This window comes from Rhinoderma darwinii, chromosome 10 (genome assembly GCF_050947455.1).
Source record: "Rhinoderma darwinii isolate aRhiDar2 chromosome 10, aRhiDar2.hap1, whole genome shotgun sequence".
NCBI lineage: Eukaryota > Metazoa > Chordata > Amphibia > Anura > Rhinodermatidae > Rhinoderma > Rhinoderma darwinii.
In genome coordinates, this window is record NC_134696.1 from 54,617,008 (window position 1) to 54,629,499 (window position 12,492).

Genomic DNA, 12,492 nt, shown 5'->3' on the forward strand with positions numbered 1-12,492 from the left:
TTAGAAAGGCTTGGCCATTATCTCTGCACCCCTTTTGTAAACACGGTTGTCAAGGGAACCATTACTTTTGGATCATGGCTTGCCTACTTGAGGCCTGTCTTGTAGAAAAGCGGTCTGGGGGAGGTGAACTGGGGAGGAAGGATGAGACTGGTGCTGGAGGCAGAAAATAGGGAGGGGGCAATGAATAGTTACTGTTTCTTAAAAGGAATGTAAGGATGCCCCCACTCCTTACCCAAGCTTAATGATTCGGTGCTATCCTGTTTATTGAATCACAGATCAGGAGGCCAAAGACCTCCCTGTAACCCTTTCTCTGTCAAAATGTCCCTCATGCTGAGGAATGCCATATTAGATCCTGCTCCGGTCTACTAGAGAGCTCTGAGGTCTCATAGACATCCTCTGATTCAGGAAGACGTCTTATGGGTTTCTGTAATATTTGGTAAAGTTCAAAATGGTTGTGATAGATTGTGATGAGAGCTACAAGTCCACCAGATGTTAAAGAATTGTTATAGTCAGGAGCTCTGGTAAATAAGCAATTGTCAAGTCTGTTATCACTATGGAAGTGAAACAATCTGCGCTTTGTCTGCCGCTGACATTTTTACATCCTTATCAGTGGCCGGTCATTTTGTTTTTGTAGATAAATGATTTAAAGCCTGAAATTCCATCAACTAAACTGTTCACCTCTGAAATAAAAAAAAAATCTGGTTAAGAGTGTTTTCCCTCAATGCATTCAGTATAATTTTTTACTTATTTTACTTTTTGTGTGTTTTTGTCAAGTCAGGCATATGGTATATGTATTCGTATGGTATAAAATACATAGGATGGGGATATTCCAATTCTAACTTCAAAATATTATTTTGAACTATTAACGCCTACAATTAAAAATTTGTATGAATTGGTCCTCTTTTTAAAAAATAAAATAAAAATCTGTTCTTAGTTGTAGCTGTATTTGGGAAAAGCTGAGTAACACACATTTTTGGCGACGTGTACAGATCCGTCAGGAGTTATCACACGGTTTTCCATGTCCCCAGAATAAAATGCTGAATAACTACCTGAGAAGCGTATTAAATAGCTGAAAAACTAACTAGACAGGATTAGCTTTCCCAGAAAAAGATATAACTAAGAAAGAAGTGCACAGTCAGAGACCTATGGATTATATATTTTTTTTATTTCATGAGAAACCTGCACCAATAAAAAAAACAAAAACATCCCGAGGGTATGTTCACACACGAACTCAAAAACTTCTAAAAATACGGAGCTGTTTTCAAGGGAAAACAGTTCCTGATTTTCAGAAGTATTTTAAGCCACTCGCGATTTTCGCTGCGTTTTTTTACGCCCGTTTTTGGAGCTTTTCAATAGAGTCTATGAAAAACGGCTCCAAAAACATCCCAAGAAGTGACCTGCACTTCTTTTTCGCGGCCGTTTTTTTCCGTGGACGTTTTTCAAAACGGCCGCGTAAAAAATCATCCCATCGGAACAGAACGCCGTTTTTCCCATTGAAATCAATGGGCAGATGTTTTGAGGCGTTCTGCTTCTGATTTCTCGGGTGTTTTTCAGGCGTTTACGGTCCGAAAAATGGCCGAAAACACTCTGTGTGAACATACCATAATAGATAAAATTGAATATACTGTATATTCTTCTATTGTATTATAATAACAACAGATAAAATTACTAGTAATCCAAAACAAATTAGCAGACAAAATGGAAGAGGTCCCTGCTAATTAAAGCTTACAATCTATCAGTACAGTAGAATGGTGATTAAATGCCCCACCCTCTGCTGACACTATCCCAGTCTACACAGCAAAGCTGGCAAGCAAGCTAAATTAAACAGGAAATGTCAGCCTATAGTGACTGCTCTAGTGGCCAGTTGAAAACTGCAATATGTCAAGGTTTTCTTTTTTATATACTGTAGCCACGAAAAAAAATAATGGTTATAGTTAAGACTTTTTAGATTAAAAAAGGCATCTTCTTTTTCTCCACAAACAGTGCCACTCTTATCCATGGGCAGTGTCTGGTATTTCAGATCAGTTATATTCACTTGAAAAGAGTTGAGCTCCAATACCAGACACAGTTGTATTTTATTTTAATCTAATTCTAATACTACCTTCACTATATAAGTAAGTACATGCAACATTTTCATAAACAAAACCGCGTCAGTCACTCCAGTGTGTGCAGGAGTATAGGCAAATTACAGTTGAATTCTACAGACGGGCTATCGTGTGGACATTACTCAGACAAGTTTATCACATATTCAACTGATAATATAAATACTTTATACATATCTCTTTGCAGTATGTCGAGATCATGAGCACCAAACAGTGTGAGTTAGACCAGTTTGTGGCAGAAGGATATAAAGCGGCTCTTACAGAAGAACGGAGAAGATATTCTTTTCTGGTGGACCGTCAGTGTGCTGTATCCAAACACTTCAGTGCCTACCACAGCAAGGTACAGTACAGGTGTATGAAAAGATAGTCACTGTCTTATACTTACCATGAACCATCCCAGTCTACTGTCACATACACGAAATTAACTGGTTAACATTTATCAATAGCCTTTGGAACTATGGGCAATCCATATAACTCCTTTATACTCTCGGATAGGATTGCTTATATAGCTGGACACATAATGTGTCTCTGAAGCCAAACCAGGGCTACATTTGAGACTATGGGAAACATTATAATTTGCCACTGGTAGCAACGTACTGTATATATACCAAAATTTCCATCATTACAGGAGTCATCAGCCAGCTCTCCCAGACTCCTGAATGGCAAATCTACTTATCAATGCAGGGATACATCCCCTTCTCTTTTCTCTTTTGTCACTTATCTTATCGTACATACCTCTGTATGTAGACAATGAAAGTTTCCATTAATTAACAACAAGCCAAAATCATGAAAATGGTGAGGAATTGAACACAAGGTATATACATCTTAATTATATAATTATTACACTATATTTTTATAAGTTTAAACCACCCATCTATCAAATTGATAGGACAACTCATAAATATACTTGCCAACTCCATCGAAATGTTTAGGGGACTCCTGGAAAAAGGGGAGACCTCCCAGAACAACGGGCAAATCTCCTGGGTGCCCCATGTCATGACTCACCTCTCCTCGTTCCTGCAGTCTTCTTATTTCCCGTGCTCCACCGCTGCAGACAATGTCCTGACGCCGGAGCTATATGTTGTCTGTAGTTCCACCTTGGAGCGCAGAGGATTGCAAGCTGCAGGTGCAGGGAAAGGTGAGTATCTTCAGAACAGAGTCTGGTCTGGTGTCTGTATTTGTTTATGAAGTCTGGTCTGGGGTCTGTATTTATTTAGGGGTCTGGTCTGTGTTCTGTATGTGATTATGGGCTCTGAGGTCTATATTTATTTAGGGGTCTGGGCGGGTTTGTACTTGTTAAGGAAGTCTGGGCTGAGTGTGTATTTATTTTGGGATCTGGTCTGGGGTCTGTATGTGTTTATGGGCTTTAAAGAGGCTCTGTCACCAGATTATAAGTGCCCTATCTCCTACATAATGTGATTGGTGCTGTAATGTAGACAACAACAGTGTTTTTTATTTTGAAATACTATAAATTTTGAGCATGTTATGCACAATTTTAGATTTATGCTAATTAGTTTCTTAATAGACAACTGGATGTGTTTTTACTTTTTTACTAACTGGGCGTTGTGAAGAGAAGTGTATGATGCTGACCAATCTCCATTCATTTTTAGCAGTACTCGCAACATGCAGTCACATACTCCCACATTAACTTTACCGAAGTGTCTTGAGAGTGAATAGACATTGTCTCCAGCCAGGATGCGATGTCTATTCACACTCCCAACACTTCGGTAAAGTTTCTTGGGGACTTTCTTACACAGCACGGCTTGATCTTGCTAGATCACTCTGTGCTGTCATTCACAGAAACTTTACCGAAGTGTCAGGAGTGTGAATAGACATCACGTCCTGGCTGGAGGCAATGTCTATTCACTCTCAAGACACTTCGGTAAAGTTAATGTGGGTGTATGTGACTGCATGTTGCGAGTACTGCCAAAAATGAATTCAGAGAAGTGTATGACGCTGATTGATCATCGTTATACACTTCTCTTTACAATGCCCAGTAGGTAAAAATTAAACACGCCCAGTTGTCTATTAAGAAACGAATTAGCATAAATCTAAAATTGTGCATAACTTGCTCAAAATTGATCGTTTTTCAAAATAAAAAACACTGTTGTTATCTACATTACAGCGCCGATCACATTATGTAGGAGATAGGGCACTTATAATGTGGTGACAGAGCCTCTTTAAAGAGGCTCTGTCACCACATTATAAGTGCCCTATCACCTACATAAGGAGATGGGCGCTATAATGTAGGTGACAGCAGTGCTTTTTATTTAGAAAAACGATATATTTTTACCACTTTATTAGCGATTTTAGATTTATGCTAATGAGTTGCTTAATGCCCAAGTGGGCGTATTTTTACTTTAGACCAAGTGGGCGTTGTACAGGGAAGTGTATGACACTGACCAATCAGCATCATACACTCTTCTCCATTCATTTACACAGCGCATAGGGATCCTGTTAGATCCTTATGTGCTGTCTTATACTAACACATTAACAATACTGAAGTGTTTAGACAGTGAATAGACATTCCACGGAATGTCTATTCACAATCTCTGCACTTTGTTACTGTTTCTATGGTAGTTACAGCAGAGGAAGCGTGATCTCGTTGTAACCTGTCATTTACCGCGTAATCTCGCGAGATTACGCGTCCTCTGCTGTAAGGCTAGATTCACACGAACGTGGCGTTTTTGCGGACGCAAAAACGCGGCATTTTGTGCGCGCAAAAATCACTTGCCAGCTCCGTGTGTCATCCGTGTATGATGCGCGGCTGCGTGATTTTCGCGCAGCCGCCATCATAGTGATGATTCTAGCCGACGTCAGTCACTGTCCAGGGTGCTGAAAGAGTTAACTGATCGGCAGTAACTCTTTCAGCACCCTCGACAGTGAATTCCGATCACCATATCTTGCAACCTGTTAAAAAAAAAAGAGGTTCGTACTTACCGAGAACTTCCCGGCCGTTGCCTTGGTGACGCGTCCTTGGTGACGCGCCTCTCTTGACATCTGGCCCCACCTCCCTGGATCACACCGCAGTCCATGTGACCGCTGCAGCCTCTGCTTGGCCTGTGATTGGCTGCAGCTGTCACTTGGACTGAATTGTCATCCCGGGAGGTCAGACTGGAGGAAGAAGTCGGGAGTTATCGGTAAGTCAGAACTTTTTTTTTTTTAACACGTTCATGTATATTGGGATCGGAAGTCACTGTCCAGGGTGCTGAAACAGTTTAACTCTTTCAGCACCCTGGACAGTGACTATCCCCTGACGTCGCGTACCGGAATTTTTTTTGCCGGGTTCGGCCAAAACGAGTTCGGCCGAACCCGGTGAAGTTCGGTTCGGTTGTCCGGGTTCGCTCATCTCAAAGACACTCCGTTTGGATGTTTGTAAACAGAAAAACACGTGGTGCTTTTCTGTTTACATTCATCCTTTTGACAGCTGTTGCGCGAATCACGCAGTTCGCACAGAAGTGCTTCCGTGCGGCATGCGTGGTTTTCACGCACCCATTGACTTCAATGGGTGCGTGATGCGTGCAAAACGCCCAAAGAACGGACATGTCGTGACTTTTTTTCAGCGGACTCACGCTGAGCAAAAATCACGGACATGTCTGCACGGCCCCATAGACACATATAGGTCCGTGCAACGTGCGTGCAAATCACGCGCGTTGCACGCACGTATTTCCCGTTCGTCTGAATAAAGCCTAACTTCTACAGACAAAGTAACGAAGTGCAGAGATTGTGAATAGACATCCTGTGGAATGTCTATTCACTGTCTAAACACTTAAGTATTGTTAATGTGTAAGTATAAGACAGTACATAAGGATCTAACAGGATTGGTCAGCGTCATACACTCCCCTGTACAACGCCCACTTGGTCTAAAGTAAAAATACGCCCACTTGGGCATTAAACAACTCCTTAGCATAAATCTAAAAAGTGGTAAAAATAGATAGTTTTTTAAATAAAAAGCATTACTTTTACCTATATTATAGCGCCCATCTCCTCATGTAGGAGATAGGCCACTTCTAATGTGGTGGCAGAGTTTCTTTAAGGTCTTTATTTACTTAGGGGGGTCTGGTCTGGGTCTGCACTTGTACTAAACAATATTAAACGTACTAAACAATATTCATTACTTTTTTTGTGTAATGAGAAATGCTCTTTAATACAATATAATTTTAATATGCTATAGACTAGGACACCAATTCTGCTGTTTTTCCAACCATTGCATAATGCTGACCATACATATTCTAATATATATGTTGTAATAGGTGATTCATGTGCTTGATATTTTACAAGGTAAAGGAATTATTAGGTACCAAGCTCCCGTCATGGCAGCAGTCATGTACTCAGCCCACTAAACTTCCAGAACGTGCCCTGATGCTTGTGAAACTAACAGCTAATGCTTCTACTGAGCCGGTCATCTCAGATCCAGTGCCAAGCACAAAACCACTAGATGTTCCTCCTGAACTCGCACCCCTGCTAGGGGGAGGACTGTCAATGAATCATGTAAGTGTCTTCAAAATGTCATTCTGCATAACTGTGGCTTATCTGACCCTGCAAACCTTTAAACCCTATTTTATAGGGGCAGGTAAATGTGTTCTTATTGATAGGAAGAAGACACGTGGCACTACACCAAATTATCCAAAGGACAAGTAGACACTGTGAAACCAAAAATCAGACATGTACAGTATTATATATATTTTTAGGTGGGTTAAGTAGGGACAGACAATCCAGCACAAGGGACCTGTAGTCACCTGAAAAGGCTAATAGCAGTCCAGGGCATACACAGAAATCATAGGGCCCTATATCAAATTCAAAACAAGACCCACTTTCCACTGACAGCTCCAACAAATGTACTATTAAAGTTAATGTCAAGGGTTGAGACTAAAAGTGTTTTTACATGGGCAGATATCGCCTGTGTCAGACCACTTTTGAAGAGAGACGATCGACAATACAGCTTGTCGATCAGCGCTCATTTACATCAATTGCAATGAGCAATGATTGTTAAGTATGGGGATGAACGACTAATCGATCATTTGATCATTTGTCCCCATGCATTTTCACCATGTCGGCAGCACGGGGAAGTGTGCTGCTGACTAGCAACTATTTTTTTGGCAGCATAAAAGATGTGATCAGCCAATAAACTAGCGATTGCTCATTCATCGGCTGATCTTTACCCGATCATTGGCTGTGTAAAAGGACCTTGAATCCCTTGTTTCCTTTCGCACTGGTTATAAAGTTACATAAAATTATGGCTGCCTACGATTTACTAGAGGAAGCTAACTCAATGGCTGTCAAAATCTATATACAGTGAGCTCCCCCTAGTGGCTACACGATGGGAATCAGGAGAAGCAGTTTAGTGCCTTGCCCTCCTCTCACCATAGGTTAATATAGTAATTGCGTGTGCAGGGAACTGCACAAAATATTCCTATGGCTCAAAATTACTCGTAGATAGTAATACAGCTGATAAATTGGCAAAAAAGTGAGGGATTTTCTTTACACCTATGAGGCAGTTGGTCTACACACAGAACCTCACTCTTAGTAAATTAGCTATTGAATAGCAAGGAGCCCATATACTTCTCTTACCCAGCGTCCCATTACTTTCTCTGTTCACCCCTGATGGTTATATCATAGCCAGATGTGGATATGGATACAAATATGTCAAACTAAGGCCTCATGCACACGAATGTGTTCGGTCTGTGATATACAAACTGTATGTCAGCCGCATTTCCTAGACCGAACACCGTTCGGGGAGGCAGAGTTCCTAGCATCATAGTTATATATGATGCTAGGAGTCCACGCCTCTCCGCGGAAATACTATCCCATACTGTGATCATTTTTTCAGCACAGGACAGTATTTCTGCAGGGAGGCAGGGACGCCTAGCATCATATATAACTATGATGCTAGGAACTCCGGCTCCCTGAACTGTGTTTGGTCCAGTAAATGGTCCGTATACCACGGACCAAACACGGTCATATACCACGGACCAAACACGGTCGTATATCATGGACAAAACATGGTCGTATACCACGGACCAAACACGGTCGTATACCATGGACAAAACATGGTCGTATACCACGGACCAAACACGGTCGTATACCACAGACCAAACACGGTCGTATACCACAGACCAAACACGGTCGTATACCACAGACCAAACACGGTCGTATACCACAGACCAAACACGGTCGTGTTCATGAGGCCTCATGCACATGACTGTAGTTTTTACCCGCAATTATGGATCCGTATTTGCGGATAAAATACTGGCACATTTATTTTTATCGGCCACGGACATCTTCCAGTATATTTACAGGAATATCAGGAATTTCAGAAATTTTGAGGCAGATTTTGACCTGCATGTGCTTTTTTGCCACGGTTTTCGTGTCGTTTGTGTCTTCTTTTTTTTTGCAGGCGGCCATTGCAGCTTATGCAAGGACCGTGGGCAAAAAACGCTGTGAAAACTACCGCCGCAGCTTTTTTTCTGCCTCCCATTTATTTCAGTGGGAGGTCAGAGAAAAAACCGTGGCAAGAAAGGACATGCCGCTTTTTTTCCCCTGCGGACGGCTAAAAGAAAAACCGCTTTTGCCACATATTGAAATCAATGGGAGGCAATTTCAGACTTTGTTTGGTGACACTTCCGAAGCAGTTTCCACGTCAAAATCAGTGCCAAAAAAACCCCAGTGTGAACAGGGCCTAAAGCATGAACATGTTTAGTGTATGCTTATATATTTACTAATTTTACCAATGTGATGCAACACTCTGAATGAAGGTTTAAACAGGCCTGTGGTTTAACCTCTGCTTGCATGAAATGCAAAGTTACGAAACTTATGGGTTCAGGGGCAGCTCCTTAGATAAGTGATGGATTATCTCACCAGATCACATGCAGAGCTCAGTAAACCATCAGTAGTATTTCTCAAGTGTAAGACACAGCAGTTAAAGAGGCTCTGTCACCACATTATAAGTGCCCTATCTTTTACATAAGGAGATCGTTGCTGTAATGTAGGTGACAGTAATGCTTTTTATTTAGAAAAACGATCTCTTTTTACCACGTTAGGAGCGATTTTAGATTTATGCTAATTAGTTTCTTAAAGCCCAAGTGGGCATGCTTTTACTTTAGACCAAGTGGGCGTTGTACAGAGGAGTGTATGACGCTGACCAATCAGTGACCAATCAGCGTCATGCACTTCTCTCCATTCATTTACTCAGCACATAGTGACACTGCGTTGTTCACTATGTGCTATCTAAGGGCTTTTTCAGACGAACGGGATATACGTCCGCGCTTGGACCTATATTAGTCTGTGGGGCCGTGGAGACAGTTGCATGATTTTTACGCAGCGTGAGTCTGCTGCGAAAAAGTCACGACATGTCCGTTCTTTGGCCATTTTTCGCGCATCACTCACCCATTGAAGTCAATGGGTGCGTGAAAATCATGCGCACCACACGGAAGCACTTCCGTGGGACTAGCGTGATTTGCGCAACAGCTGTGAAAAGGATGAATGAAAACAGAAAAGCACCACGTGCTTTTCTGTTTACAAACATCCTAACGGAGTGTCATAATGATGGCGGCTGCGCGAAAAGCACGCAGCCATGCATCATACGGGGCTGTCACACGGAGCTGTCAAGTGCCTTTTGCGCTCGCAAAACGCCGCGTTTTTTGCGCGTGCAAAATGCACACACTCGTCTGAATCCGGCCTTATACTGACACATTAACGTTACTGAAGTGTCTTGACAGTGAATAGACATACCTTCCAGCCAGGACGGGATGTCTATTCACAAACCCGGTACTTCGTTAACGTTTGTTTGGTACTTACAGCAGAGCAAAGCGTAATCTCACTGTAACCTGTCATTTACAGCGTGATCTCGCGAGACTACGCTTGCTCTGCTGTAAGTACCACAGAAACATTAACGAAGTGCTGGGATTGTGAATAGACATCCCGTCCTGTCTGGAAGGAATGTCTAGTCACTGTCTAAACACTTCAGTAACGTTAATATATGTCAGTATAAGACAGCACATAAGGAACAACACAGTGTCACTATGTGCTGTGTAAATGAATGGGGATAAGTGCATGACGCTGATTGGTCACTGATTGGTCAGCGTCATACACTCCTCTGTACAACGCCCACTTGGTCTAAAGTAAAAACACGCCCAGTTGGGCATTAAGAAAGTAATTATCATAAAGCTAAAATCGCTCCTAACGTGGTAAAAATAGATAGTTTTTCAAAATAAAAAGCACTGCTGTCACCTACATTACAGCGCCCATCTCCTTATGTAGGAGATAGGGCACTTATAATGTGGTGACACAGTCTCTTTAAGGCTGATATCTAAAATATTAACAGTGTCTTAAACGTTGTTTATGATGATATTTGTGATATTACATTTACAGCGAATGTCTGTACAAGAAGTTCTACCCATACCTAATGGAGAGAGTCATCGAACAAAAGGACCACGTGACATGGGAAACCCTGTACATTTAGATCCAATACAAACTAATCAAGTGGTTCCACCACATCCAGCAACACCTTCAGTTACGCCTCCAACCCCTAAGGCCAATGAATTGTATTCATGTACCTTACCAATACCGCGCAAGCCAGCCTCTGAAAACAGGTTGGCAACTTTAGGTGAGAAGCATATTATTTATTACTCTATGGATTGACCAGCTATGGATGAGGACTAGATTCATTGCATGTATAGGGGCGGGTATAGGGAGCAGCTGGCAGGGCACGTGTCCCGGATACTGGAGGCCAGGGGATGCTCCAAATAGCCACGCCAGGATATATAAAGGAACACTAAACATAGAAATAAATGATAAAAGTAAATAGAAGATTAACTTGCCCACACTGTTTCAGGAACATGCAGAAGATGCTGTAGACTGACAGTCTTGTAGAAATCCTGCAGAGAATGCAGGGGTTAATTTCCTGAGAATTAGTTCCATTTTGGAGCTAAGCAAAGGGGCACGGCTTAATAATATGTGTCCTACTGCAGACAGAGCAGAGGGGAAGGTGTTCTGCAGCAACCAGTTGTCTTGGTGCATTCATACGCGGCTGACTTTGCTGCATTGTACTATTGACTTATGTTTTGATTTTATTTATTTTTTTCCTTTTTGCTGCGGATTTGAACATTTTCCTTACAAAAATCGCAACATTTGAAATTTGTTGCGTATTTTCCACAACAAAAGTGCAACGTTTCCACAGTATAATTTGATATGCTGCGGGTTAAAATACTGTGCTGTTTTCTCACTTTGCCGCTTCTGTAATATGCCTGCAAATCTTGACCGGAAATCAGCAGCAATTCTGCTAAGTGTGAACAAAGCCTTTGGGAGAAATTGCTGGGCTATTTTTATTGCATTTTCTATATTTAGTGTTTCTCTAAGTTACTTGGCCAGGATATTTAGATAAAAGGCTTAAAGAGGCTCTGTCACCACATTATAAGTGCCCTATCTCCTACATAAGGAGATGGGCGCTATAATGTAGGTGACAGCAGTGCTTTTTATTTAGAAAAACGATCTATTTTCACCACTTTAGCAGCGATTTTAGCTTTATTCTAATTTGTTTCTTAACGCCCAAGAGGGCGTGTTTTTACTTTAGACCAAGTGGGCGTTGTACAGAGGAGTGTATGACGCTGACCAATCAGTGACCAGTCAGCCTCATGCATTTCTCTCCATTCATTTAGTCAGCGCATCGTGACACTGCGTTATTCACTATGTGCTGTCTTATACTGACATATTAACATTACTGAAATCTTTAGACAGTGAATAGACATTCCTTCCAGACAGGACGGGATGTCTATTCACAATCCCTGCACTTCGTTAACGTTTCTGTGGTACTTACAGCAGAGCAAGAGTAATCTCGCGAGATCTCGCTGTAAATGACAGATTACACTTTGCTCTGCTGTAAGTACTGTCGGGATTGTGAATAGACATCTTGTCCTGGCTGGAAGGAATGTCTAGTCACTGTCTAAACACTTCAGTAACGTTAATATGTCAGTATAAGACAGCACATAGCGAACAACGCAGTGTCACTATGCGCTGACTAAATGAATGGAGAAGTGCATGACGCTGATTGGTCAGCGTCATACACTTCTCTGTACAACGCCCACTTGGTCTAAAGTAGAAACACGCCCACTTGGGCATTAAGAAACGAATTAGCATAAAGCTTAAATCGCTGCTAATGTGGTGAAAATAGATAGTTTTTCTAAATAAAAAGCAGTGCTGTCACCTATATTATAGCGCCGATCTCCTTATGTAGGAGATAGGCCACTTATAATGTGGAGACAGAGCCTCTTTAAGCAGAAAACCTGCATCTTTGCCTCGCTCGAAGGAAAGAATAGCTACCTTTCTCCATTGCCTCCTTTATTGCTCTCTAGCAGTAAGAGCATCTCATACACAAATAATAGATCTGTGGTCA

The 12,492-nt window shown here is 41.7% G+C and overlaps 1 protein-coding gene across 2 annotated transcripts in view; it reads left to right on the forward strand.

The window, feature by feature from the left end:
* Window positions 1-12,492, forward strand: part of LOC142662070 (BAR/IMD domain-containing adapter protein 2-like) — a 216,472-nt gene that overhangs the window by 170,316 nt on the left and 33,664 nt on the right. For both annotated transcript variants that reach the window (XM_075839945.1, XM_075839946.1), the window contains 3 exons: window positions 2,290-2,442; window positions 6,384-6,593; window positions 10,473-10,707. In XM_075839945.1, coding sequence (XP_075696060.1) covers window positions 2,290-2,442; window positions 6,384-6,593; window positions 10,473-10,707 — 598 coding nt within the window. The remainder of the gene's footprint in view (window positions 1-2,289; window positions 2,443-6,383; window positions 6,594-10,472; window positions 10,708-12,492) is intronic.